We start from the raw sequence: 27,475 nt of genomic DNA, 5'->3' as shown, positions 1-27,475 counted from the left end.
GCTGCTAGTTTCATAATTTTCACAGAAATGAAAATGTTGGATCGTCAATCCCTAGAGAATATCGTTTACTTTTGAACTTTTTCTGCTTCTTTGTTGCAGCTAATCCTGTTTGGCTGGACACCGATAAAAAAAATTATGTAAAAGGATGCCGTTAAAAAGTCAATTAAGAGCCCTCCTTTTTCCTTTTTTAATGTTGCTTCTTGTAGTTCATAATGTGTTAAAATAAACCACAAAAGCTCATGCCAATTTCTTTTTTCACTGGCCATCCAAGGTATACGTAATTTTTAGGCCGGTCACACTGTCCGGTCCTCTTAAAATTTCTAAGCGTAATTCAGTCGGTGTAGGGCAATTGTCGCGGATTAAAAGTTTGTTGTACCAGCCAGAATGACGGTATGATGACCGCCACACGCGACGTGCAAGGCAGGGCTTGGTAATTGCATCTGTTTAGGCGCGACCTGTGTAGAAAAGCTGACATCGATCCCCAGTTTCCCACTTTCTGACTCGCCGCACACGTAAACCAGACCGCTTTCTGAAAAGCAATTTGAAAATTCGAGGAAAAGTCGCCGATGCTTTTCCATGTAATTCTAGAGTTATTTTTATTATTTAGAAAGGAGATCGCACAATGATCCATTTGGTCTCGTCTCAAAAAGTGCGAAGCTTCTACTTTGGCAGCCATTATTGACTTACGATATTTTTTCCCCTTGAAGATTGTAAAAATTCAAACGTCCAAAGAATTATTTTCACGACTAGATTCACCATGGTGTTTGCAACCGGTACTTCAAATTCGCTGTATGATTTCATCTCACCGTTTTATTGAACTTGGAAGATTAGAGTTAGATGAAACGTTAGGTATAATAAAATAGTGAAAAAAAATAACAAGAACATTTGCGAAGGGAGGATTTTAATCTTCGAAATAGCGAGCAAGTTACGAGAAAAATTTTCATATTTCTCACGCACATTTGAATTTTTACAATATCCTCATGTCTCTATTTATCACACGATTCAAAATCAATAAGTCACAAATCAACAAACTCACAGCTATCAAAATAGAAGCTTCACCAAACGGATCATTACATAGTGATATATTTTTTTTTTTTTTCAAATTATCGACCATTTTTCATCGTGATCTCCGCTATAGTATATTTCACGCAACGCTAGACACTTTCATTCGATCTTGTCAATTGAGAGAACCTGTTAGAAACGTGGAATGATAATATCCGGCGCTAATTTGTTTGACAGGTTCGGGGATGTGCACTTTGGTCGGTTTGTTCACCAAGCCGGATACATCCGGTAGTCCTAGTTGGCCTTCGAGATTGCTACCCCATGCGAAAACCCCGCCGTCGCTGGTAAGTGCGAGCGAATGATGCGAGCCAGCGGTGATTTGCACGATCTTTGATCCAGCTAGACCCGAATCGTACACCAGGACAGGAGTGCTCGTGGAATCACCTATTGCGGACACTCCTCGACCGAGTTGCCCTTCCTGGTCGCTGCCACAGGCGAAGATCTTCTGCGATCCTGAAGAATTACCAGTTCGTCCTTTAAATACTTCAAGTATTTAGAAGTAGAAGTGTTTAATGGGATTTCACAGATATTGATTATTTTCTCTTTTAACGGATTTCTATGAATACAAAGCGTCACGCTGAATATTGTTTGGACATTGAAACGTGATACGTGTCAATTAATTTACGTGTAAATTTCTACATTTGCATTTAATATTTTTTATACTTATTATAATGTTGTACTTATGATATTTATATTTATTATAATGCTATATTTATATTTATATTTATTATAGTATTATACTATACTATATTTATATTTATTATAGTATTATATTTATGATATTTATATTTATCATAATATTACGTTTACAATATTTACATTTATTATAATATTATATTTATAATATTTATATTTATCATAATATTATATTTGTGATATTTATATTTATCGTAATATTATATTTATAATATTTATATTTATCATAATATTGTATTTATAATATTTATATTTATTACAATATTATATTTTTAATATTTATATTTATCATAATATTACATTTATAATATTTATATTGATCATAATATTACATTTATAATATTTATATTTATTATAATATTATATTTATAATATTTATACTTATCGTAATATTATATTTATATTACTATAATATTTTAATATTTTTAATACTTCCAACGCTGAAACGTGTCTTTACTTACACGAATAGAATTTATTTTCTCTACCTAACATCTTTCTTCGTACTTTTGCGTAACACTTACAAAATTGTATTTAATACTAGAAATTAGAACTTGTTTTATATACTTCTTCAAGTACTTCTGCGTAATACTTATAAAATTGTGCCTAATACTGAAAATTAATAATTATTTATTAATAACAATGCTAAAAATCTGACGAGAAGTCGAGAATTCTAAAATTGAAAGAGCATTAGAGTAATTAGCAATGAAAAATAAAGTTGACACGTAAAGTGCTACGATACAGGTCGTTGCGAGTGTACGAGAAACAGATAGAGATCTTACGAATGAAAAATGCGGTCTGCGCATGTTCCAGAAAAAACTCGACTCAATAATTTTCGTTCTCCGAAAAATGGTAATTATCTAACGACAAATCTGATCTTTGCGTTATACGATTCCATTATCGTGTTTCCAATCGATATAAAAGATCGCAGAAGACGATGACTATTTGCGTACATTTTTGACCATTAATTTAAATAAATGAATATTATACGAATAAGATTTTGCTCTGATTCAGCAAAACGGTGGCGAAAGTTAATTTTAGAAAAAGTTAAAAGTGTTATATAAATAATTATCCTTATAAATAGCGTCTACGCGAGTAGTTTGGTTCAATAATGCATCAAAACACATGAAGATCGATGAGGATTATTTTTAAACAACGTGAAAATTTAGTTAAGGATCTCTTGCTGTTAGATTTGAATTGAAGGTAGAAAATAATTCAAGACGAAAGAAAAGAGAGATCGATTAAAGATTACATTCCATTTTATCGATAAATTCACGAAAATTGGTTAGCTGAACATTTTATAGACTCTACATAGCGCTTTGTAATAAAGGCTCGTGTGAATGAGAATTCGTAACACATTCTTTCATTTAATAGCGGCCGTTTTAAGGAAGGGAAACACCGTCGAGAAGATAATTTAAAAGTTGAAAGTTGAATGACTGGGGCGACAGAAAAGTTTCGAACATGCAACGTTCATACATGTACGTAATCGCACGCTCTGTGTGCAATGCACCTATATTTATAAGGCTTTCGGTATCTGCATACTGGCATAAATGTAAACGATGTCTTACCTGTGCAAATTAGCGTATGTGCTCGTCCGCATGCGACGTGTGTGACCTTCTCGGGCTTCAGAGCTGAAAATTAATAGAGTGTATTAATGAAAATCACTCTCTAAAGACTTTAGATTCAGTCGAGATTTTAGATAGTCAAGACGATCTTGATTTTGAAAGTCGATACAAATTTTTTGGAGCTTCGAGCTCCGATGAGATCGGTTATTCTTCGAAAAGAAAGTATAATAGAGCGTAAACGATCAAACCTTTCACACAAGATGGCTTGCTGATATGGTTCTTATGACCGAGACCAAGCTGACCCCAATCGTTGCTTCCAAAGACGAAGAGCCTGCCAGTCTCTAAAAATAGTAGGCAGACTTTTTAATTAAATTTTACTTTAAATTTAAATTTAATTAAATTACAATATATTATAATTTAATTTAATTTTACTTTAAATTTAATATACATTTAATTTAATTTAATATAATTTAATTTAATTTTACTTTAAATTACAATATATATTTAATTTAATTTCACTTTAAATTTAAATTTAATTAAATTACAATTAATAAATTTTAAGGTAGAATTTTTAATTCAATGTATATTATATCATCTTTACCCTTACATTACGATCTCTTGCGCCGGAATGAACGTCGAGAACTTTTTGTGCCAAAATTGCAATTTTTTTCGCAGTTTCAAGTACATTTAAGTATAAACCCAGACAAAACAAATAATAAATTTAGTACTTCTCAATAATTTTCTATCCAGTGATATTATACCGACATGAGTTCAAAAAGAAAGCAACGAATTATTGTATACGGTTTTGGTCACTCGTTATGGTCCGCAATCGAGTTGCGGCAAGTGGTTAATTTCGAGTGAGTGAGAGACTTTGTAAATTCGTTCCAATTATTTATAATTCACAGCGTGCGACAATAAATAGCGATTTTACCAGTGAGAAAATTATCTCGACGTATCTTAGAAAATAATTGTCCAACAATTTCATGTGCATTAATTACGATTTCAATACAGAGAGATATCATTTCGTAACATCTTTCCAGTTATTTATAATAATAAACAGCGATTTTATCAAGGACGAAATTATTTCCAGCAACGACAAAACTATAAAAATATTCATAATAAACCGGACGAATTGTTATTTAAAATTCGAGAGGGCCATGTCGGGAGAGTTTCATTGAAAAACATGCATACACAGTGGTGGAAAATATTTGGAACACCTTAGAAGTGTTCACGTGCTTAGATAATTTCACGATTAACTGAAACTGTTGATAATAACAGTATATCGACTCCGTACAGGTATGTTACGTGCCAGAGCATTGCGTGGCTATATCGATTTACCGGACAGTGGCTATCCCTGTATACTGTGTGTATAACCACGGCACGACTCTAACTTCTTTGCCAACCATGCTACAGAAGCTGTAAATCGTGATAACTTTCACCCCGGTAATTTTATACAGAAATCAACGATTCGAAATCTGTAATTTAAAAGTCCCTCGGTTCAAGGTAATTAGACCGATTTTATTCGATCTTTACAAATCTGCAATTTGAAATTTACAAAATGAGCTCTGAATTATGAGACGCTGAATAATAAGTTCGAAAAGAGAACTGTTTGCACCCTTTCGCCAGAGTTGAAATGTTATTTCAATACGCATTAGCGTGTAGAATGTCGTTTGTTGGGCAGTAAATATGACATTTTTGATGCGTATAAATCATGATAGTATCGTGACGTAAGTATGTAAAACGCGTGATGAAGGTGGAGAGGCATGCAAGATGTTAAAATAAACCACGTGCTACGTGTCCTCGCAGAATAAGAATTCGCTGCTGTTTTAATTATTTTCCTCTTTTCTTTCTCCCCTCTGTGTTGATACGAATAGTTCAAGGATCATTAAAATTTACTTGCAAATCTTGACTTAAAGATTTTCCCACCCCGAAGAGTTCTTCTTTCATTGGTGAGAAAGAAAAGGAAAACATTTTGAGTGAAAATACTACGTTATAAATATGTAAAAAGATACGACCACGTGCACAACATTGACATCATTGAAACGTGTACAGTGTCATTCACGTGCTCATCTATTGATTTCCTTTAAAATCAAAAGTGCCTGAATCGATGACGCGTAAGACTCGGATATAAGGGAGTTGTCTAGTGTGAAATTTAAAAAAAAAAAAATCGATTTTTTTCTTTTGCATATTCTTAAAGGATATAGTTTGAAAAATGCATCTCTGGAATCTTATATGTGAACTCCTAAAATTAACGAAGTTATGGGTGTTTGAAGGACGCGACAACCAGTGTCTTGTTATCGCAATATTAAACTTTAAAGCATTTTTCTGGAAACTATGTTTTTCAGAACGGTGTCCATGATATTATGGTACATATGTGACTACAGCCCGAACTAGAGTCAACCAAAAATTTTTATTTTTTATATTTTTTTAGGCCTGCGAAGTATGACAGAAATACGCAAAAATCGACAATAGAAATTCAAAGTACCGCCAATTTTTTAATTACAGACATTTTTCTATAGTTCTAGTTCTGGCTATAGCCAGATCTATACTAATTAAGAAACTATCTTGTTTTTTTTATTTCAGACAAGCAGAATGGCCGGAATCGTGGACACCGTCAGACGCAATTTTTTTTAAAAACGACTATGTTCAAGAGTATGTCGCTGGTTTTAACTTTTTTTGTTCCAAAAAAATTTTAAAACGTCGTTGAAATACGTACAAATGAACCTTGCCAATTTGATTGCAAAAGGTGTAATAGTTTCTTTGCAAAAAATTCCCAAAGAAGTGCTAAAAATCACGCACTTCACACTAGAAGACCCCCTTAATGTGTGTTCTCTGGAAATTTTCGCTGACTATCCACGTGTGAAAAGAAATTAAGCTATAGGTAGCATAGATGGTCAAGAAAGTTCAGAAAAATCAATCGAAGCGTGGCCCTTTTGCGATTACACGTGGAACGCAGCCACGTGTCATTTTTGTATCGACTGACAGCTAAAAGCGTTTTCTAATTAGAGATTTGTAGCGAACTTACGGCATATAACGGCAGAATGTTCATCCCCACAAGTGATAGAGACCACCGGATCTTTGCGTATGAAAAAGTGCGACGCAACATTGTCTGCGAATCTACTCCGTCCGATTGTAAACACTGCTCCTGTCTCTGAAAGATTAAATTTTACCTGAAGGCAACACGTGAAGATTCTTGAGATTCTTTGAGCGTGTAACAAAATTCGCAAATTCGTGTAATTCATAGCACTTAAAATGAAAAGCGAGTCTGCTCTGACTGTAAGTATGAGAACCGTTCTTTTCCAACATTTCTTGTTTGCGATAGCACCTTCGTTTTATCTTTTCTTAGATTTACGTCTGGCGTATCTATCATCTAGCTGCTCGCGATATTCGTCAGCGAAAAAAGGGCACCGACGCGCTAAATCCCCAATGATTTATTTAAGGAGGTTAAACGCGATAGCGCGATATCAAAGGACGAATCGCCACTTTCCTTTTTTACGTCTGACACGAAACGTATGTACGCCGTGCAAAAATCGCACGGCCAAGAACACACAGGTCAGATAAATTTCTATTAATGTTACGGACACACGCGCGCGTAACGCCCGACGACTCTCACAGCTTGAAACTGTTTGTCGTAAACATGACGCCGCGTATCCACTTGATTATTCAAAGATCCAACGTTTACAATTGGCCACTCTAATGCTTCACACTTTATCTAGAGATCCTTTAGTCGAATCTGGCGAGAGAGATCTGACGTCCGGTCAGCCTTGCAATCTGCAAGATCAAACGTGTGCTGCGCGCACGAGAGGTCAAAGAGATATAGACGATACGCTCGAAACGTGAAATATTATAAAAATAGACGATTGTTTTATTCGGTTGGAAGAGAATCATGCTTGAAACTTCTTCTTTCATCTGTTTGACTACGTGCGGATGGAAATGCAATTTTTAGGTTTAATTTCTGCACTCTAAATCCGCGACGCGTAGAACGCAGTCACGTACGACGGGCGCGCGTTTGAATCGAAGCGCGCCACGAGGAATGTAGTATGAAAGGAATGGAAATGATAGGGTGGAAAGTAAGAAGAATTTTACGTTCCATTCATAGCAGTGCGACGTTCGCTAAGAGTTACAACCGTATACCCTGCCTCGGTATACAGCCTCGAAGCGAATGAATTTTTAAGATCGTCCTCGGCTGCAAGGGAGTTGGGAATCCACTGTTTGCCGGACGATTAGGGGAAAAGAAAGCGAATAGTTGACAAAATCTATTAAACACGTTTGAACGGCGACATTAACGGGAATAATAATTTTCGTTTGTTTCTAAGTAAAGGTCAATGATGCAGCGACTGTAAATCCTCCGCGGTGCTTGCACGTTTATGCTCTTCTTATCAAAAGTTCAAACGTCGCCCCTTTGCATAATTCATCGCGCATCCATCTTTCAAACGAGAGGCATGTTGTTCTTTAACGACATTGACTTTAATTGCCAATTACAGCATTAAGCAACGTTCCCCAGAGACCTAGTGGCTGGTGGAAATTTACATGTACGGAAGAGATTTCAAGAGGGCTGAAGAGGACTATGATGCACTGAAAGTGGTGGTATAGGTCAGTAATGACGATGCTTCTAGGAAAGAAACTTTATTTAAAGTTCTGAAGAACGTGTTATAGATTATTTCATGTCTCATGAAATGTATGAATCGTGAGAAAGAAGAGCTGTGATCAATACTGATGGAAACTCCTGATGAACATATTTACATCATTTTTATCGATCGATGGAAATCGCACGCTCGATTACTTAAGTACATAATACGCGAACAAATAGTTGCTAATATATTGAGAAGTACACAATCTGATCTGTTTTCTCCTTATTGGGGGACAGCTGAAGAACTAATGACTAATGAAATATTTTGAAATAGTAGAAAAGCATAGTAGAAAATAGTTCTGCGAGTATTTAAATATTTAAATTTAAATTTTAATTTCAATATTTAAATTTTCATTGCCACTTTGTAAAATTCTGGCGACACCGAGCGTTTCTGACCACGTTCAGGAACATTCCCATCCGTTCTAATTCCACTTTCTTGCATCGTACTTTCATGGAATTACGAATGACTTGAAACGTAAGGTATGAAATGTATCGTAAAATGCAATATGGTTAAAGTTACTGCTCCCGACGTTGTTCTATGTGGAGCGTGTCCTTATTTCGAAACGCGACATGCGAGATGGTGAATTCGCTTTGCCGATATCATCGATGCGCTCATTTTCTAGCCGCTGGCACTGGTATTGTGTCAGGTCGTTAACCCGGGGATGCATGGTTTAACAGCCATGAAAACGGATCAAAATATACGAATGCGTCCGCGAATCGGATCAATTGCGATATTTAATTCACTGCCTTGCAGCCAGCCTGTCAAGTTTTTGCTTATGCATTTGCAATGCGAATAATTGCGACGCCAACGTGAACACGTCATTTATCATTGCGACGCTTTGTTTGCCCCGCAATGTCGGAATTTCGCTATCCGAAACGAGAATGTACGCGGTCCTCTGATAGCAATGGATTCTCTATGTAGAGCATAGTGAATTTCCTATAATTAGAATAGTGCAGTGAAATGTGAACTAAAGATCAGAATCGGAGAACAGGACACAGCAAGCTATGCACAGAATTTTCTATTTGTTGAAAGCGAAGACGGAGGAAAAAAAAAACGATTCTTTTCTTAGATTCTAGCCGTGGTTTTAAATTAAAATAGTTGATTCTTATTTGAAAAGTTTAACTTTGTATTTTGAATCTTTCGTACATTTTTTATTCCTTTCTTTTTTTTTTATTTCTGGTCTTAAATTTTGAACCTTTGATATCGTGTACGTATACCGCAGAAAAATGATTACGAACATCATTTTTTGAAAATTTAATTCATTGGACGACATAGCCTTCGGAATTTTCGAAAATTTTAATTGATATTTTGAAATTTTAGAAAATGGAACGTCAAATTCCTAGGGAATGTATTCACACACATACTCACACACGCACACACACACACACACACACACGGAATATAGGATCGAATCAATACGTGCCAATTTCGATTTTTCGATACAATGCACAGTGACGCGAATGAAATCGTTTGTCACGTATTATGATTCGACAGATTAACTTTCATTAAAAAGTTCTTATGATTTATTAAATGTTCTATATTCGTAAATAATAGACACAATTGGAAACCAAAGTTCATATTGAAATTATGCATATTTCCGTGTGAAACGTAGTGAGAAAAATAAAGCAAAAGCGTAAAAATAAATTAAAAGCGTGTACCATTTTACAAAGCATATAAATCAAAGATATCTTTAAAGTCTTAAGTGCAATAACTCCTTCAATTAATTCCGCACGATTAAGTAAGTGCCACTTTATAGCTCCATCATGCTGAAGAATAATTTGCTTTATCATACATGTACACATATGGCAACCCTCATTTCCGCAAAAGCGACAAGGGATATAATTATGTTACATTCATGTATAACGGTTTCATTTTGTTTTATGTTTTGGTGCATGAAACATGTATATGAAATATTTCTTTGCTTTGTTATACGGAACGAACGGTGATCTCTACTTATTTTGTTTAAACATCTTGCGACTTATTATCGTTTTGTAAATTACGATTAATTTTTTGATTAAAACAAAGAGTTGGTGTAATTAAAAGCAAATATTTAATGACTAATTTCCTCTGCTAATGCTACGTATGATTTATTTCTGTATTACACTGCAGCGCATACGATACAACGTTGCAACTACGTAATTACTTTCACACGTTATGCGATACAATGATTTAACCATTAACTAGCTAACGTTAAAGAAAATCACTTTTATGCTGTCAAGAGTGAAATTATTACGTATTTTATAAACGTTTTAGTACGTTTTGCTACACTCGTTTCGTACACTTCCCTTCGTCTCGAGTTTATCATTTATTATACATTTTCATGAATCTGCCGGCAAACCGGCGCGGCGTAGCGTCATACAGCGACGTTTAAAAAGAACAGTATTTACACTCGGGGGGTAAAAATGAAACTAACTATGAGAAAGATGAGGGTGAATCGCGTGGATATTGAACGGCAGGTGCATGAAAGTCGTGCGATTTGTTGCGTGCGATTTCGTTGAACGTTTTACCAGGTATGTTTTCTAGGTCTGTCAGGCCCATGCTTGAACGTTGCGCGGCGAAACTTGCAGCCGACTAACTACCGGTCAAGCATGAGCTATCATGGTGGCAACTTAAACTGAACGTTGCCTGGCAACTGGAAATCAATTTCTAATGGCAACTGCGCTGGGCATGTGTGTTCCGACGATAAGAATGGGAGCGATCGTTCACTACTGGTGGTGTTTTTCACGTGGAAATTAATAGCCGTACGCGTCGCCATTGTCTTCGCGATCCTTCGCGTGTCGCCACTTTCGGATGTTATCTAATATTCAACTCGCGGTTGCAGCGGCGCATTCGTGACATTCGGTCATGAACGCTTTATTTTATTATTTCATAAATGCGACAATTTAGTTTAATCGTTGTGAATAAATTATTAGAGATATTGGATAATGTTTAAACATTTAAAATATTCAGAAATTTTATTTAAAAATTCAGTTAATAAGTTTGGTCGACGAAGATTTGATTGATAATAAGCGTTTTGTCTCGATACCGCTCAAAGTCAATTTTAATAGTGATAGTAGTTGGAAAACGTTAACAATTTGGTCTTTGTCAACAATTTGTTCTTGCCATGATGACAAATTAATAATTTAATTTATTTTTAAATTTTCATTATTAGACCCACTAGTTCACCATAATAATAAATGAATATTATGAATATTATGATTTTTATAATTTTGGCAAGTAAAACTTAAGACAATGTTAATGTATGCTAAATACATAAATACAAAATTAGAGTTTAAACAATGTATCTTGTAATACGCGCGCCATGTTTTTAAACTTGGTTAAAGTGTCCCCCTCCCTCCATTAAATTAGTTGGCGACGCAAACCTGTTGCGCAGAAAGTTAGTTTATTGCATAAAATCGTAACGTTAAGATGTATTACTGTTTGCTACAGATAATTGTAATATTTTCATCATTATATCTTTATCATTTATTATCTACGCTATTGTTAACATTGCTTATTAATAATGTAAGTTTTATTCGATGATTTATCAAATATTATCATAGTTTAGTAATGGAATCATCTTCTTTCTTTTCGACCGATTTTGATTGTCACATTTCTTGCTAACTCGTATGAATTTTGAAGATGATATTTATCTTTAATCAGTGTTTTATTTTTATAGAAATATTGGAAATATATTTTATACATGTATGTATTTGAAACTTTGTGTAGGTTATTGATTGATTGCGAGAGAAACTTCGAAATATCAGAATGCGCCGCGAAATTCAAAAGGAAATTTTTGTGACATGGCAAGATCTTATTTATTTTAATAAAGGCAAGTGTATTTGCTTCTTTCTTTTTATATGAATAATTGGTAATACATATGAACATTTCTAACAAATAATCTTTGGGAAGAGATGCTGAAATCATGGTCAGTGTTGAATACATTCTGCGCATTGCGTATGCGCAGCTTCGTTTAACTTATAAAAAAAAAAAAAAAAAAAAAAAACGCGCCATATTTTAATAGTACCAAATATATTTGAAACTCTAAGAAATTCTAATAAGAATTCGGAGTTGTAATTTTTGCAAATTGATTGTATTATGGAATATTCATAGATACCTGATGATACTAAAGTATGCGTAATAATATTAATGCATAATAATATTTTAATATTCTGTCCCGTTCTTTTATTTGTAATTTTATCTTAAAATTTAATTTCAATTTCAATCTATAAATATACACTGTAAATACATGTACTTTTATTGTATACTGAATTATTGACTATAAATGTGGTCACCTGTGTTTTATCGGCACAAGAGTATCAGGAAGTTCTAGAATATCATACAGAGTGCATTAGTATCGCGAACAGATATTAACGTATATTTAGTGTTACTGTCAAATTTATAAATTGTTTCTTTTTAAGAAAGTTCTATTTTTTAACAAGAGCAATAGTTACCTATATTAAAATTAATTTGAAAAATTGACAACGTTTTAAGCGGTATGTTTGATATTTATATTGATTTTTGTACACGTTAAATACCTAACCTATATCAAAACGTATGTATATTTCAAAGTAACGTTGTAATACGTTGAGGAAAATTATTAATCGTTTAATTTATGTAAATATAATTTATTTAGTACATACAACTAGTAAAGATAAAAAATGTGTATCATAATGTAAAATATTTTATTCTTCGAAATAATATGTATATAACCTGCATATTCTTGTAGTTATTTAGTCTTTATTACATCATTTCTATGTTATTAATCTTCATATTCGTTTTAATTTCAAAATTTTCTGTAAACTTAAAATTATGCAATTTTATGTTAATGATAGATATAATATAGTGATATAATAAAAATTATGTCAATTGTATTATTTATATACAATTTGAATGGTTATTAAATAAATGAATTATTTATTAACAGGTTGTTATTATTGATTTGTGCTTATTATGTTATTAAATTGATAATTATGAATAAATTATACAAATGATTAAGATTGTATTACTATTTTAATTCCTATTAAACTAATCTATATCCTGTTATAATTTTCTGTTATAGGTGTTAAATCTTACGCTGAATTTTATTGAATTTTTTATCGAATGAAATATTACTGATATAAAATGACTGATTGTCAAGATACAGAGAAAACCAAAGATTCTATGGAACATTATACTTTTGATGGTAAATCTTATATATATAAAGATCCTACAACTAATGTTACATACAAGTTTGATCAAGACAAGAACGAATGGTTGGTAAAAGATACTGAAGAAACAAAAGAAAAAGATTCTGGTGATAGTGAAATTAAGACACAAGAAGGGATATTTGGTTTTGAAAACGATACCCATACGTATACAGATCCTAATGATGGCAGTGTGTACTTTTGGGACAAAGAGAAAAATGCCTGGTTTCCAAAGGTGAGGTGTGTTTTTTTACAAAAGATATTTCAATAAATTTCTTGTTATTTATAATCCACAGTGCATTAAATTATTTCCAAATGATTATTTTTTCAGGTGGATGAAGATTTCATGGCAAGATATCAGATGAGTTACGGATTTGAAGATGCAAATAGAGTAGAAACAAAACCTCAAGAGCAACAATCTCAAGTGCAAGCAAAGATCGATAAAGAGAAAAGAAAGATGGAAGCCAAGAAAAAAGCACAAGAGCCACCAACTTGGTTTGAAGTGGATGAAGCTCACAATACTGCTGTTTATGTGTCTGGTCTACCATTAGATATTACTCTGGACGAACTCACAGAGTTTTTCAACAAGTGTGGTCTCATAGCAAGAGATGAGAAAGGAAAGGACAGGATCAAGTTATACAAGGATTCGAATGGACAACCAAAGGGTGATGCTCTCTGTATCTACATAAAGGTAAGTAATTTGTTTAGAATACTTATTTTATAACTAACTTCATTGGACTATGATAATGTCATGTTGATTTAACTTTTAAAAATAATTATTTTGAAATACGTAATATATTGAATATTACGAAATCATTCTTTGTATTAAAAATTAAATTTCATGGAAATGGTTTGACATGGAATTTTTATTGACGTAATATACATCATGTTAAATACAGAAGACAGATTTCAATAATTTGCGTAGCAATGTATTTTGCAAACAAAGCAGTGTGTAATTCTTGTAACAAGAATCGTTAATTCTTCACGAATTAATTGTAGATTTTCAAGTATTACACAACTTAATGGCGAATAGAATTTATAATTATAAAGTTATACGAATGTAAAATAATATGCAAACGGGAGAGTGTAATGTACATAAATATAAATGTTTAAGTACATCACGCAATATTTCTCGAGACATGTAGCTTATAATTAAAGTATAATAAACTTATGAATTCTGAAACTTTCCGGCGGTAAAAAAGTTTTATTCTATCGTACTTATATATACAATATCATTAAATTAAAACATAAAAAATAAGAGTCTTGTAGAATTTACATCTATATATTGACAACTTGTCCTAAGTAATATGTAAATAAGCATCAAGTATTATATATATATATTTTTTATGATATTTTCTGAACAACATTAATATGCAATCAGTGCATTGTTCATTGGTAGTGACGTAGTTCGAAAATTTAGATATAGTCAACATACATTTATCGACATTTAAGCAGCTTGACTATTTGTCATACATTGTCTGCCACTATAATCATCTACATTACTGTTTTAAACATTTACTTAACGCGAGAAAAAGGAAATTCATAATTGGAAAATATTACGAAGGCATTCGTCCAAGACATATTTTAAAAATTATCTCCTCAATAATAATGAAACATAAGGAGATATTAATTTAATTAAAACGATATTTTTAAGAACGGATATTTAAATAATTTTACTTTATATTTAATTGTACTTTTGTATTTTGTAATATGTCTCCTTGTATAAATGCCTTCGAACGTAATACTTAGTAACAAGCGAATACTAATATTGAAAAATATAATTCGCTAACGAACGATACGCGTTTCATGCATGTTAATTAAACAAAAAAAAAAAAAAAAGAGTCGAATGAAGTTTGTACGCGATATACGAACATTGAAAGTTATTTTCTTTACCGACTCGAGGTAACGTTACTAACTAGACAAGTACATCTTCGAAAATCTAACGTCTAGATTAGAAAGAGAGGAACATGAGAGACTGTTTCGCCGATCTAAAAATGAGTAAATTATATTTCAGTCTGTGCTCGACTTCGGTAGCGTCTGAAACGACTTCATCGCCCACGAAGTCGGAACGAAACGAAGATCATAACTCTTTACTTGGTCGAATGAGAGCCTCGATTGATAAAATTTTTTAATCGTATCGTAAGAAAGAGTGAAACATAGATGAAAAGTGATTTCTTTAGAAGTATATGATGATCGATGATCAAAGCTACCAAATAAAGAGTTAAAGAGTAACAATAAATAACGTTTTGTTTATGGCTTCAAAAGAACTTCTTCGCTCGCCAGGTTGTTGATTCTGTCAGGAATTTGAGAGATAGCTTTGCTTATGGCCGTTAGACTCTGCGGACCATTAATGGGACCATCAGCTGGAAATGCACCGTATTCTCGGTCTCGAGGCAAGACCTGCGCCACTTGCGGATGATTCGGTTGAGTTCTGTTCGGATGGTGTCGCATTCGAGTCCTCGAATACAGTTCCCTGACGCTGCAATTAGAATTTCGGTATCAAATTAGTAAAAATCTTAATCCTAACGTGGTGGAGTGAATTTTTCAGCTCGGATTTCTCGAGCACTGTAATGTTAAATGTAAACGTAATGTAAAAGCATCGCTTACTTAGGTGGTCTTGAACCCAAATTCACGCCATGTGCCCAGTTATCCGGATATTGTTCCGTGTACCTTCTTCTCCATTCACCTCGTTGTCTGTTCTGTCTATTTGATTTCCGCGGTTCCTTCAAATACTTCTTACCCTTCTTCCGCGGTTTTAATCTTTGGTTTTGCGGCGCGTAAGGGTCCGTCGTTTTCTTACGTCTTCTAGCTACGATTTAAACGAGACGCTCCGTGATATTGTTGACTGCGATTTCTTTTTTTTTTTTTTTTTTTTTTTAAGCAACGAAATGGAATTTTACCGATACGTCCAGCCGGCACCTCGCACACGTAGTGCTTTCGTTCGACGCAGCTTCGTGGACTCCATTTGTACCTTAAGGCCGGATCGATCGTGATGCAGTGCCACGCATATTGTTGTTTGGAATTGTTGGACTGAGGTAGTCCGAAATTTTGGAAAACCACCTTCTCGCCGGTCACTCCCCATTCCCAAGCCATTTGCTGCCAATTGTATATTCCGCCGATCCATCTTTCTAATTTCGCTGGAATAATATAATCGTTTCAATCGCTCTACATTGACCTCTATATCGAAATTCTAATCGGTTTTGTCAAATTATTTTGGACAGTTTCTTGCAATTCGTAATTTTCTTGATTGTTGTACAGAGAAATTTAAAAGGATGTATTTTACATTTCTTTTTTTTTTTTAAATGATTTTTTGAAAGAATTAAACCACTTACTGAATTGGTCGCTCGACAAGTACTTCCTTAGCATCCGATCTTTCCCGTTTCTATCGAGGATCGCCAGAGTGGCGTTTCTATCTTTGCAGTGAAAATAGGCTTCTCTCCAAGGTGCCGTACCTCCGCTCAAGTAGTAGCAATATCTTTTCAATCGGAAGAACCCTACAGGGCACATGTACCGCCTTATGCTTTCATTTTGTCGGCCAACTCTGGCTTTGTTCGTGGCCGTTGGATCAATATTGTTATTATGGGGTTGCACTATTACAGCTGATATGCCTGTAAAATGATAATTGAAGGCTATTAAATGGCTATTCACATTGTAAAATCATCAATAAGCTTACGAAGCAATCGTAAGAGATCACAGAATGATCAAAAGAACGTAGTCTTTTTGCAATATTTTTTTTATGAAAACAAATGATACAGAAATAATATGAATTTCCGATTAATAGCAATTTCCGATAATTAATTATACTAATAATAATGGAATATTAAAATCCGAGAATTAGAGAGAATCAAAATCCGAGAATTATATCAAATTATTGATACATTGAGATTTTCCTTTGCAGTTCATGTAGATCTAGTGTATCTAGTTTTTTGCAATATTTTTATATTTTTATATTTTACTTTTACTTTTATATTAATTAATTTTATATTATTTTTATTTTTATACTAACAAAATCTGTTTTAAATAATTTACTATATACAAAAAAATAAAATATGCATAATAGCAACTCCCGACAATTATAGAATAATAATAGAATGTTAAAGGTCGGGAATTAAAAATTTTCTTTGCAGATTTACTATGTATTTGAACAGAATGTAACATTCCGTCATTCGATAACGTTCCAGTACCTGCAAATAAATCCGTAAAGGATATTTTGTAATTTTTCTAATAACATTCCGCCATTTTTTCATCATATTATCATCGAATAATTTATTGCTACCTGTGTGTATTGAAATAAACTATTTATTGGAAACAGATTTGTTCTCGCAAACATCTCGCTGAAAAACTACTCTCGTAAAAAAAATACTCTTTTTTTTACTCTAGCAATTAACAAGCTCGTCCTCGCTATTTCATCTAGTTCCTCCGCTACTTCTACTGTCGCGTTTCTAAGAAAGGGAAGGAAATTGTTTCTCAAGATATGAATAATATCCCGGTAATCTCATCTTTCCCCCACACTACTCGCAGCCAGGAATTTCGCATATTCTCGTAGAATTGCGACGGCATATTCTATCTTGGGAATATTTCTCGTTCAAGGAAATCCTTGGAGGGGTGGAGGTCGGCCGAAGGTAGTTTTGCCTACACGCAAATTCGCATAAATTTCTCTGGCCGTGTGCATCTTCCGTTGCATTCGACCAGTATTAAACGAATGCCTCTCGCGTTTATGCGCGTTTCATCTCGTCGGCGAAAAATTGTTGTCCAACTGGCTGTTTCCAACGTGGGTAGGGATGCGCGATAGCAAATTCATTACGTCACGCGTGGTCGTGTCGCAATACGCAGCGGGGGGCTAAGTAGTTCAGTGTTACGGTCTTTCTCTCTCTCTCTCTCCCCCGTGCAATGATTTCTTTCTTAACGTCTCCTGTGGACGCTCTCCTTTTATGGAGACAATCGCAGGAAATTGAAACGAAATGCCAGACGCAGGTTCGTACGTATCTCCTCAGTATCTCTCGTCCTTGGACGTAATCTAACGATTACGTAACCGCGTCTGTTTCACGGATGAATAGTTCACGGAGGAACTATACGGAGGTTATGCGTCATGTAGATGAAGCGAATTTAACAGATGCTGCAAAATGTTGTAAAATAGGGTGGTACGATAGTACGCGGTAGTAAAATTCAGATTTATTACTCGATGAAGGTCAATGGACGGTAATAATAGAGGAACGAGGAGGTAATATTCTTGTAGAGGTATCTGTGAATTCATTCTCCTAATCTTAAGATCGACAATCGAGCGTCACTTTCGAGTGTCTGCTCTTTCTGAAACAAGGTTTTCGATCGACGTGTACGGCACGATAATTGGCGAAGAGATATTTGTACTGCTGTTAGATAGCAAAAACGTGGAACACTTTATTTATCGGCGGTTTAGATAAAGTTAATTATCGTGTGAAGGCGAATACGCGTGTGTTGTACAGCGGATGTCTGCAGCTGAAGAGGTTAACAGTCTCTGGTATTTATTAATAGTTGTACGGCAATTTATCTTGAGAAATATATGACTTACTGTAATTCACCTCGATAAGAGACAGCTGTGACTCGTAGAGACTATATGCCCGAAATAAATTGTTTCGTTGGAATTTATGTTAACGTCGTGTCGTGCCGTTTGTCTCAAAACACTTTCGATAGTTTCTGTTCTACGCTTTGCTGATATAAAAATCTTCTTCATATTTTGCGAAACTCCAAAGATCATGACACAAGCCTAGCTAGTTCTGAATAGTATCGTTGATAAAATAAAATTTCATTTTAGTAAATATAATATACAGGGTGTCTCGGGACAGTTTGTGAATTCTACGTGAAAAAATGAGTCGAAAAGAAAGAGGAAAATTTATCCATCGAAGCCTCCGATTTCGAGAAAATCGAATTTGAGAATCTATCGACTCTATACTTGAACAATCGACGCGAAAAATACGTGAAAATTGTGGGACAAAATTGTTTCGTTTAAGCCGTCAATTTCAAATTTTCACGTCTTGGTACACGTATACTCGATAAATTTTCAAACTCGATTCTCTCGAAAATGAAGCATTTTACAAAAAAATTTTCTTCTACGCTCTTTACTTATTTTCCAACATAGAATAATGTTCTGTTAATTGTTCTTTCCTCTCGCTTTCAAATCTAGAATTGACCGAAATTCAAGTATGCTCGATAAATTTCCAAACTCGATGTTTTTTTTTTTTCAAAAACGAAGATCTCAATGACAAAATTTTGCTCCACGTTCTTTATTTACTTTTGCACGTAGAATGCACCTTCTGTTAATTGTTCTTTCCCCTCGCATCTAGAATTAGCTAAATTCTAAATTGACGATGTTTCAAACTCGATTCTCTCTTTATTTTCGACTCATTTCAATTTTATTCTCGCGTAGATTCGATTGTAGGAGACACTCGGTTGTTGAAACACCTCGTCGTTTCTGAGACAGCCTGTATACTCGGTAGAAGAGGAAATACCCTTTACGCTCTAAAGATGCATGTTCCAAGATTTTCTAACACAAGTTTCTAACATCATCCGTGCTCGAGCGCGAAACCAGAGAGTCAAACTTCCGTGTATTGCCGAGTATTCCTAACCTAGTTCAATGCGTTTGATGTTGTCCGTTCCGCGAAGTGTGAATGATATCATCCGGGAAAGTTATGCGATGCATTGGTGGTGCGTTCATGCATGGTAATTGCCAGGGCAGAAATGCGAAGTGCCAATTACACTATGGATCTTCCTCTTTGGTTTATTATCACAAAAGGACCCCCAGGGCGCATACACACGTACATGACGAAATAGGTTGCTCGGTTGATCGAGTTGTTTTCACGAATTCAAACTGCAACACCCCAATTAAACCATGCAACAGCAGCATGCTTCCCCGCAGCCATTCGTTACTGTTTCTCGAAAAATCGCGAACAGAATTTCTTTCACGATCTCGTCGTACAGCTCTGGAAAAATTACTCTGCGAATGATTTTACTCTTTTCGAGAGAATTGTAGCCTTTCAGTTTCACCACTGTAACGTACTTAGACGTACACATTCGTCGATGAAACATTTTCTCTTCCGTTTTTTTCTTTTTTTTTTCTTCTTAATTCAATTGATTGCACAGTATTTTATTATAAAACTTTAACTATATAATTTTTACAAAATTCACGGAATTTTATTCTGGTATCCAATCTTTCTCAGATGAAAGAGATCTCTCATCTTTCTTCATTTCTCGTGTGGTTTCATTTTTCTTTTTTTCTTTTTTCTTTAATAATAATAATAAACGGCCAATCAAATTAACGACAACGACGCGAATATGGACAAGACGTAGATACAACGTTTTCTTTAAATCGCAACGTCAGGTTATACCGTCGCTTTCGAAGTGACTTCAAAGCGAGATCACCTTTACAGGTGTCACATTTATATTAGCACATCGTCATTTTATGCGTTCTATCTTTAGAGTCCATTGCACGGCACGCTCGTTCACGTTCACCTCATTCATGTTACTTGCTGCAAACTTTTGCGACGTTTAATTTCGCAGAGACAATAAATTCAGTTGCAAGTTATTGTCCTGCGGGGAAAGCAGATCGTTCGTGTAAAAATTTTCATTCGTCGAGCATCGTTTCGTTTGTTGAACGCGTTTTGTTTGCTTATGTTTCTCTACCGCTGGAAAACCATAAACGACACACGGCCGCGGGAACGTTGCGGCTTTATCTTCTCGCGTATTCACTCGCTATTGCGAATGTCGGACGTAGCCTCGCCGATATTTCTGCACGGCCGGAGAACTCATTCAATGTAAATCCATCTTTCAGCGGACATTGCAAACAAATTGCCCTTTTGAGTTCGAGCCTTGTTGTGACAAATGATGATGATATAATCGATGACCCATTTGTTTCCAATCAATGATTTTCGGACATCAATTGGACAATTTTCCTACCGATTTTCGCGATGTTGGATAAAGACAAATTTTTGATGACTCGTGTTGAGACAAATTTTTTTCTACAATAGAATTTCCTCTGAGAGATATATTTCGAAGAGAGAGAAGAATCTGTTGCTCGTGATTCGATACCAATGAGATTGAACTCGCCATTTCTAACCTAACAATTATAAGTATCTAATAAGAGTAGTTATTGCGATATGATCGAAACAAACGGCCCCGTTCGTTCCTAATCTCACGTTTACGATTTTTGGACATTATTTCTCTGGCAGTTAAATAACTTTCTTAGCTATTGTCGCAATACTGGATCAAAATCTCAACGATGGTGCTAAATAGATTTTTCTCGTGATTCGATTCAAACGATATTCAATTCGCCATTTCTAGTCCAACAATTACAAATATCTGATAAGAGTGGCTATCAAAATCTCGGTTACGCAAGCAAATGGCGTAACGTGTACCATAAAGGTGAACTTGTTTCACGATAACGATAAAAAAAAAAAAAAAAAGAAGAGACAATCATCGCAAGATCAAATTTTGTGCTTCCTTTGTAATTCCTTTCTCGTTTGCGAAACGAATTATGGTAACGAAACCTATTTCTTGCCTTGGGACCTTGAAAAATTCACTAAAGCCAACGTAATCTGAACGAGCATTATCGAGGAATTATGCGACCGGTGTGCGGTGCTTGTCGGTGGCTTTATCTATTGTCGATATTCGCGTATCGGCGGAGCCACGCGATGCAAATTTCCGTATATATATATATGTAATCCAAACTGGCGGTTGACTTTCGAAATCGGCTTATACTTAAACGATCGATGAATCAGTTGACACTGTGTCGTGTTTCTAGAAATCCTCTCTCGAGTCGACTCGACTCGCGTAACCGCGCGCACATGTTTGAGCTTTGATAACCACTTTACGTTGCATCACGTGTATACGTTGTACTTGATGATTAATATTCAATTTCATCTAGTTCGAAATTGGCACGTCCAGCTACGGAAGAATCGTGTTACTCGCAAATTTTACACGCGTGTATCGACGATCTTTACTTTTGTTCAGCATCGGACGTGTTCGACGAGCGCTGTTATAGTTGGCCAGCTAGGCTAACTTCGCACGCGTTTCCATGTAGCGCAATCTCTGCGTAATTGTTTCATATTGCTCGTATGTATTTTGACCGTAGTGGGCGGTTTGTTTCACCACGGGCTCGATCAACAAGTGTCTCGTACGTATCTCTTTGGTCTCTTCAAAGCAATAGGCATTTCGTTTAATCGGTATAATTATGGCACCGTTTAATAATCTCGTCTATCAACCATGTTAGGATTTATACATGTGTACATAATGTGAGCGCAATTTTTCTTTCGTGGGATAATATTGCTAGAGTAATAAGGACTATGATCAAGGACTATGATCGAAAAATGTACTTTAAAAAGTTTAGCATGACATTGTAAGCAATATACTATAACTGAAATGCCAGACTGATAATTCGAAATTTCTTTTAAGACTGTGTTCATTACGTTTAAAGTCGTTACTCGTAGTTTGATAATTTATGCATGATTGCTTACGATTGAATGACGTCGAAAATTGTAATATTTTCTCAGTTTTAAGTATATATTGAAATATAACGAAACCAGGCGAAACAAATAATAAATTTATTACTTCTTAGTAATTTCTATCCAGTGATATACCAATGAATTCAAAAGGAAGACGAATTATTGTATACGACTTGGTCACTCGTTATGGTCCGTCAACCAGAGGTTAAGCGGTAGAATTTTCAATTCTAGAAAATATTCGCGTTACCAATGATGAAAAGTTACACTCAGTTTTGTCGCTGTTGTTGATCTATTAGTTTCGTTTCCCGATGTACCGAGTGTCCGTGAATTTAACCTGTCCAGCGATCAATTCAAATCTAAACGATAACCAGGTGGAACGAAACGCACGTGACGATAATTACGTGATCCACTAAACCCGCAATTTTGGCAGCGAGGATTTTCATATGGTTATTCTAGGTTTACGAGGCGTTTCAGATGCGATTTAATAGACGTTGGTACGCGGTCTTCTCGCTAAAGATTCGCGTACCCTCTAACAAAAATAGACGGCTGATCTATTCACTTCGGGCTTACTTCTAGGTATTCAACAGTATATGTGGCCTTAACTTTTTATTAGCCGTACGTCACGTTGCGTAACGAATAATTTATTCAATCGCGATCAGATGCAACTGATAAAAGTTACAATCATTGAATTGCAACGATTGGAAACTGAATGAAATTGGAAACATCCATTCGCGGGTGTATGCAAGTTTTCTCCACTCCGTCGCGGGTGTTGTTAAATTTTTTCACGATCAGGTTGTTATCTCGAGCTTGTCCGGCTGGGCAATAAAGAAGATAGAAATCTCCCCTGTTGCGTTATCGTGACGCTTAGTTTCGCTTGAAAAAAATTATCATTATTATTTTTCGGCGTTGGCAATTATTATCTTCTTCGCAGTTACGAGTTTCACGTTTAATAATCCGCGCCAGCCGAAGCTTGCAAATCGTTTTATCATAACGATTTTACTGCAGAAATTTCCAACCGGTCGACCACGTTCTCGTGGATCGTTTTCTTCTTTTTTTTCTTTTTTTCTCTCGCGCGAGCTCGCGAAGGGAGGAAATGACGGAGGGAGGGAACTGTATTGCGAGAGAGAGAGAGAGAGAGAGAGAGAGAAAGGGAAACGTCATGCGTTATAAATTTTTAATCTTCCAGTGGTGGAAGGAAAATAGAATGGAACCGGCACACATTTGTTACAGAAGAGCGGTTTCTATTCGTGCGTGTCAACAAAATTCTCTAGGGTGAAGGCGAATTATTTCAGTTCCAGAACGACCAGCTTCTCTCACAATCGCGAACGCAGTCGCTCACGGTACTTTTATATTCAGAAATTTTTCTTTGCAAGCACCAACTTCCCCCTTCCCCTTCGATTGTTTTCTCTAAGAATTTTTAATTTCGCGCATTGGAGAATTTCCGCAGGGAATTCTATTCTACTCGTTAAAAGTGTATTTTTGTGAAACAGTCGTTTTTGGAGCAAGTGTCGACACGCACGTATAATTGTCAAGTTCGTTTTACCCGGCACTCCCTTTCATGTTTATACTATTACTCTGCAAACACGAGAGGAACTTTTCGTATTTGAATCTGCGTATTTTGTTTTACCTTGCACTTTGATAATTGACTCTCTCTCTCTCTCTTTCTCTCTTTTTGCAGTGTGTTTTTCAAAGCTCTTCTCAAAGGATTCGGTTTCAGAGAGCTTTCACCGTGACACCTCGTAAATACGCCCCGTGAAATTTATTTGGAAAATAGAGACCCGCCGCGTGCGCGCGCGTTTCAACAAAATTTCACGGTTTTCACTCATGAGAGCGACGAATTTATATTTCCTGGCCAACAAAATCGAAGCTAAATGTCAAACGACAACGGAGAACGTGGAAAAAAAAGGGTTTGTCCGTTCCTTCTTTCTTTCTTTTTCCATGCAACCTCCTTTCACTCGATGTACATATATCTCGCCAGGCCTGGAATTAAAATCGTTTCGATTGATTCGCGGCGTGGTTGATTACCTGCGGCACAAAGAACCAGGAGCAAACACCTCCGCATGATTTATCCACCTGTTCGTCGTCGTTGTCGCTTTTACTCGCCGAATTCCTCGATGCACAGATAAAACGGCGCGAACGGAATCGTGCACATTCTCCTCCGCGTTCGATACAACGTTCCTTCACTCTGCCTCACTCATCAAGATCCCCCTTGATGGGCGTTTGTTCGTCGCGAAATTTTCGACGAATCGAATCGATCACGATCACGATCACGATCACGATCACGATCACGATCACGTTAACGAGTCGAGCTCGGTTTGAATTCTAGGTAGCGTTGGCGCGTTCCGCGATCTCTCGTTGCCAACGAGAAACGACGATCGAAAGCGGGGACGAACACGCGCGGGGAGAAGCTTCCACGGTGGAGGTTCGCGAGCAACTGAAGCCGCCGCTTCCATTCCGCTCGCACGTCAAGGTACGAGGCGAAGCTTTCGATCCGGACTCGCGTACTTCCCCCCGGTGTGTCGCGTACTTTCTCGATCTCTCGGCATTTTTCAGACTCCTCTCCTCGGGCCAGCTTCATTTCGTTTCGTTTTCTTCATCAAACCATTCTATCCGTACAGTCGCCGATGGCCGGAGAATTTTTCTTTCTGAACTTCAACTTGTTAAGAATCGAACCACGCGCTCCTTCCTCTCCTCTTCTGCCATTCCATCGGACCCCGTGTATCTCCCGTCGAATAATATTCGGGGATGAGGCCTCGCGGCTTGAATACGAAGCGCGATATTTTGGATTTTTCGAATTTTTTTGCGTCCCGAGCAATTCTATGGAACAGCCGTAACACCGAATCGATAACGATGAAAAATCGTTGGCAATTTTTTGAATTGTTGCGACGTTGTTTTATTTTGATTCTTAGTGCTTCTGCTTCGTAGTCGTCGTTTTTTTTTTTTTTTTTTAAGACGATTTTACATTGTGTGATAAATGGGACAGGAACGAGGATACTTCTTTCCTCGATAAGAAGTTCAAACTAATAGGTAAAAATAATAAAACTCTATTTTTCTCGTGGCGAGATGCATCATCATTTCGAAGATTGACGTTTCCTCTTTACAACGATCTCTTGAAACTTGCTTCACGATTTTTTTTTCTCTTTTTCTCCACTATTTTATTGGATGTTGAACGTTAGGATCAAATGACGAAGTGTTGGGATTTCTTGGATTTTTGTCTGATATTCAAAGTAAAAGTAAATAACAAAGATGAAATAGTGAAAAGAATCGTACGGCAAAAGAGGTGGTGGATCCAGTTATGAAAAATTTTTTCAATGTTTTCAGAGATGTAGGGGAATTTTTATGATTTTTCGAAAAAGAAGTATCCTCATTTTCTCACATCGTTACACGATGTAAAAATCATCTCTGAAAAAAAAAAAAAAAAGACGAACTCAGCACTATCCCGAGTAGAGGTTCTATGCTTTGAAATGAGATCAAGTGGATCGTTATACGATTTTCTTCGACAAAGTTGTGACAGAGCGGAGAGTATAGATACATAAAGTATACTCATATTGAGTATAATATTTTGAACGAATATTTAACATTTTTTAGCAAATGTTCCTTTGTTCCTTGGCGGAGGAACTTTTACTAGGAATTTAATTAACGTGCTACAATAGGAGAAAGTAAAGAAATCTTTTTAAATTGAATGGAGTGTTTGACGCGAGAAATTTCTTTCGTTTCGAGAACTGTGATATTTTCCCTATCCACGAATGAACGATTTTTGAAATATCGATTAAACGCTTCGTTCAACACGCAGAACGATTTTTCACTGCTATTGTTGTAATTCTTTCCTTTTTTTTTTTTTTTTTAAGTATTCCTTTTGTTGCAAATGTATCTCGATGTTGTTCCGACGATAAATCGGGATTCGTAGGATTAAAAAACTTTAATGCCGGCTCGGTATTATAAATCTAATTCGCAAACGCGTTCAGAAACACGTGTAGTGAATCGCGCTTTAAAGTTTCAGTCGGAAAGGTACGAATACCGGGGAACGAAAATTATTTATGACTTTACCAGGCGTTCTCCTGGTCGTGTAAAAGTACTTGGGCGTAGGAAGAAAAATCATTCCCATCAGGAAATATCGTTTCTACCTTTTCTCCGTTTTTTTGTTGCGTTATTTTTACTTTTATATCGTCAATGTAACGAGAACAATCGCATCGCAATATTACAATTATTTTAATCACCTGATTAAATTGCAATTTAGTTGTTCTCACTTAGCTCGTATCGTCTGCCAATAAATTTTCTTGAAACGTCCCTCCAAAATTGAATTTTTGAATCAATCAAGTTGTACCTAGTTTATAGTAACTATCTACTTTATCAATATCTAGATAAAGCTAATTAAAGTTTTTTGTTAATAAGCGTGAAGAAGATTTTAATGCAATAGCCTTCAAATATACGAACATGAAATTATATTCTACGAATATAAAAATCAATTAAATAAATATTAAATAAAATTAGTTAAATATACGAATATAAAATTAAACTGCAAATTAAGCTAGGACAATCAAACGCGTCAATATGGCGGGATCTCTAGGTTTTCTTTTTCTTACAATTGCCTAAAAAATGTTCATACTTTTGTCAAAATTACTATTCACGTCCGTTTGTAGACAGAAACATATTTATTTACAAATCTGTTTGGTAACAAATTTATTTGTAAATCTGTATATTTACGCATATCATATATGTACATCTATTTATTTTAATTACCTAAGTTACACTTTATTTTAATTACCTAAGTTACATTTTATTTTAATTACCTAAGTTACACTTTATTTTAATTACCTAAGTTACATTTTATTTTAATTACTTAAGTTACACTTTATTTTAATTACCTAAGTTACATTTTATTTTAA

At 35.4% G+C, this 27,475-nt stretch overlaps 3 protein-coding genes across 5 annotated transcripts in view; 1 reads left to right on the top strand and 2 right to left on the bottom strand.

Moving 5' to 3' along the window:
* Positions 1-10,684, bottom strand: part of LOC122528790 (X-linked retinitis pigmentosa GTPase regulator-like) — a 16,233-nt gene extending 5,549 nt beyond the window's left edge. Inside the window, exons 1-6 of the mRNA XM_043654295.1 lie at positions 10,459-10,684; positions 6,346-6,471; positions 3,569-3,661; positions 3,324-3,386; positions 1,192-1,515; positions 377-529 (exon numbers count right to left, since the gene is read on the bottom strand). Of these exons, the coding sequence (XP_043510230.1) occupies positions 377-529; positions 1,192-1,515; positions 3,324-3,386; positions 3,569-3,661; positions 6,346-6,471; positions 10,459-10,489 (790 nt within the window). The 5' untranslated portion in view covers positions 10,490-10,684. The remainder of the gene's footprint in view (positions 1-376; positions 530-1,191; positions 1,516-3,323; positions 3,387-3,568; positions 3,662-6,345; positions 6,472-10,458) is intronic.
* Positions 10,685-11,316: 632 nt separating this feature from the next.
* Positions 11,317-13,855, top strand: LOC122528785 (HIV Tat-specific factor 1-like). 3 transcript variants are annotated; one of them, XM_043654280.1, is made up of 4 exons: positions 11,317-11,455; positions 11,660-11,762; positions 12,993-13,351; positions 13,448-13,855. In XM_043654280.1, exons 3-4 carry the CDS (start codon positions 13,055-13,057, stop codon positions 13,838-13,840), a joined length of 690 nt encoding a protein of 229 aa, XP_043510215.1. In that variant the 5' UTR covers positions 11,317-11,455; positions 11,660-11,762; positions 12,993-13,054; the 3' UTR covers positions 13,841-13,855. The 3 variants fall into 3 exon arrangements, with proteins under 3 accessions (XP_043510215.1, XP_043510216.1, XP_043510214.1); XM_043654281.1 differs by lacking the exon at positions 11,317-11,455 and having other exon boundaries at positions 11,653-11,762; XM_043654279.1 differs by lacking the exons at positions 11,317-11,455; positions 11,660-11,762 and adding an exon at positions 12,272-12,426.
* Positions 13,856-13,964: 109 nt separating this feature from the next.
* On the bottom strand, positions 13,965-25,036 carry LOC122528779. The gene is made up of 5 exons (XM_043654271.1): positions 24,615-25,036; positions 16,449-16,724; positions 16,017-16,253; positions 15,724-15,925; positions 13,965-15,595 (listed from the first exon to the last, which is right to left on the bottom strand). The coding sequence occupies exons 1-5, from the start codon at positions 24,649-24,651 to the stop codon at positions 15,367-15,369; spliced, it is 981 nt and encodes a 326-aa protein (XP_043510206.1). The 5' UTR covers positions 24,652-25,036; the 3' UTR covers positions 13,965-15,366.
* Between the last annotated feature and the right edge of the window lie 2,439 nt (positions 25,037-27,475).

Source organism: Frieseomelitta varia, unplaced genomic scaffold (assembly GCF_011392965.1).
Source record: "Frieseomelitta varia isolate USP_RPSP 00005682 unplaced genomic scaffold, Fvar_1.2 scaffold_259, whole genome shotgun sequence".
Classification (NCBI taxonomy): Eukaryota; Metazoa; Arthropoda; class Insecta; order Hymenoptera; family Apidae; genus Frieseomelitta; species Frieseomelitta varia.
This window is presented reverse-complemented; position numbering and strand designations above follow the sequence as displayed.

Coding starts and splice junctions, on each gene's coding strand:
- LOC122528785 (XM_043654280.1), top strand. CDS start 13,055: ATGACTGATTGTCAAGATACAGAGAAAACCAAAGATTCTATGGAACAT. Junction 13,352..13,447: donor AAAATGCCTGGTTTCCAAAG/GTGAGGTGTGTT, acceptor TTATTTTTTCAG/GTGGATGAAGATTTCATGGC.
- LOC122528779 (XM_043654271.1), bottom strand. CDS start 24,651: ATGCGGAGGTGTTTGCTCCTGGTTCTTTGTGCCGCAG. Junction 16,254..16,448: donor CTTGTCGAGCGACCAATTCA/GTAAGTGGTTTA, acceptor ATATTATTCCAG/CGAAATTAGAAAGATGGATC. Junction 15,926..16,016: donor GGTGCCGGCTGGACGTATCG/GTAAAATTCCAT, acceptor TTTAAATCGTAG/CTAGAAGACGTAAGAAAACG.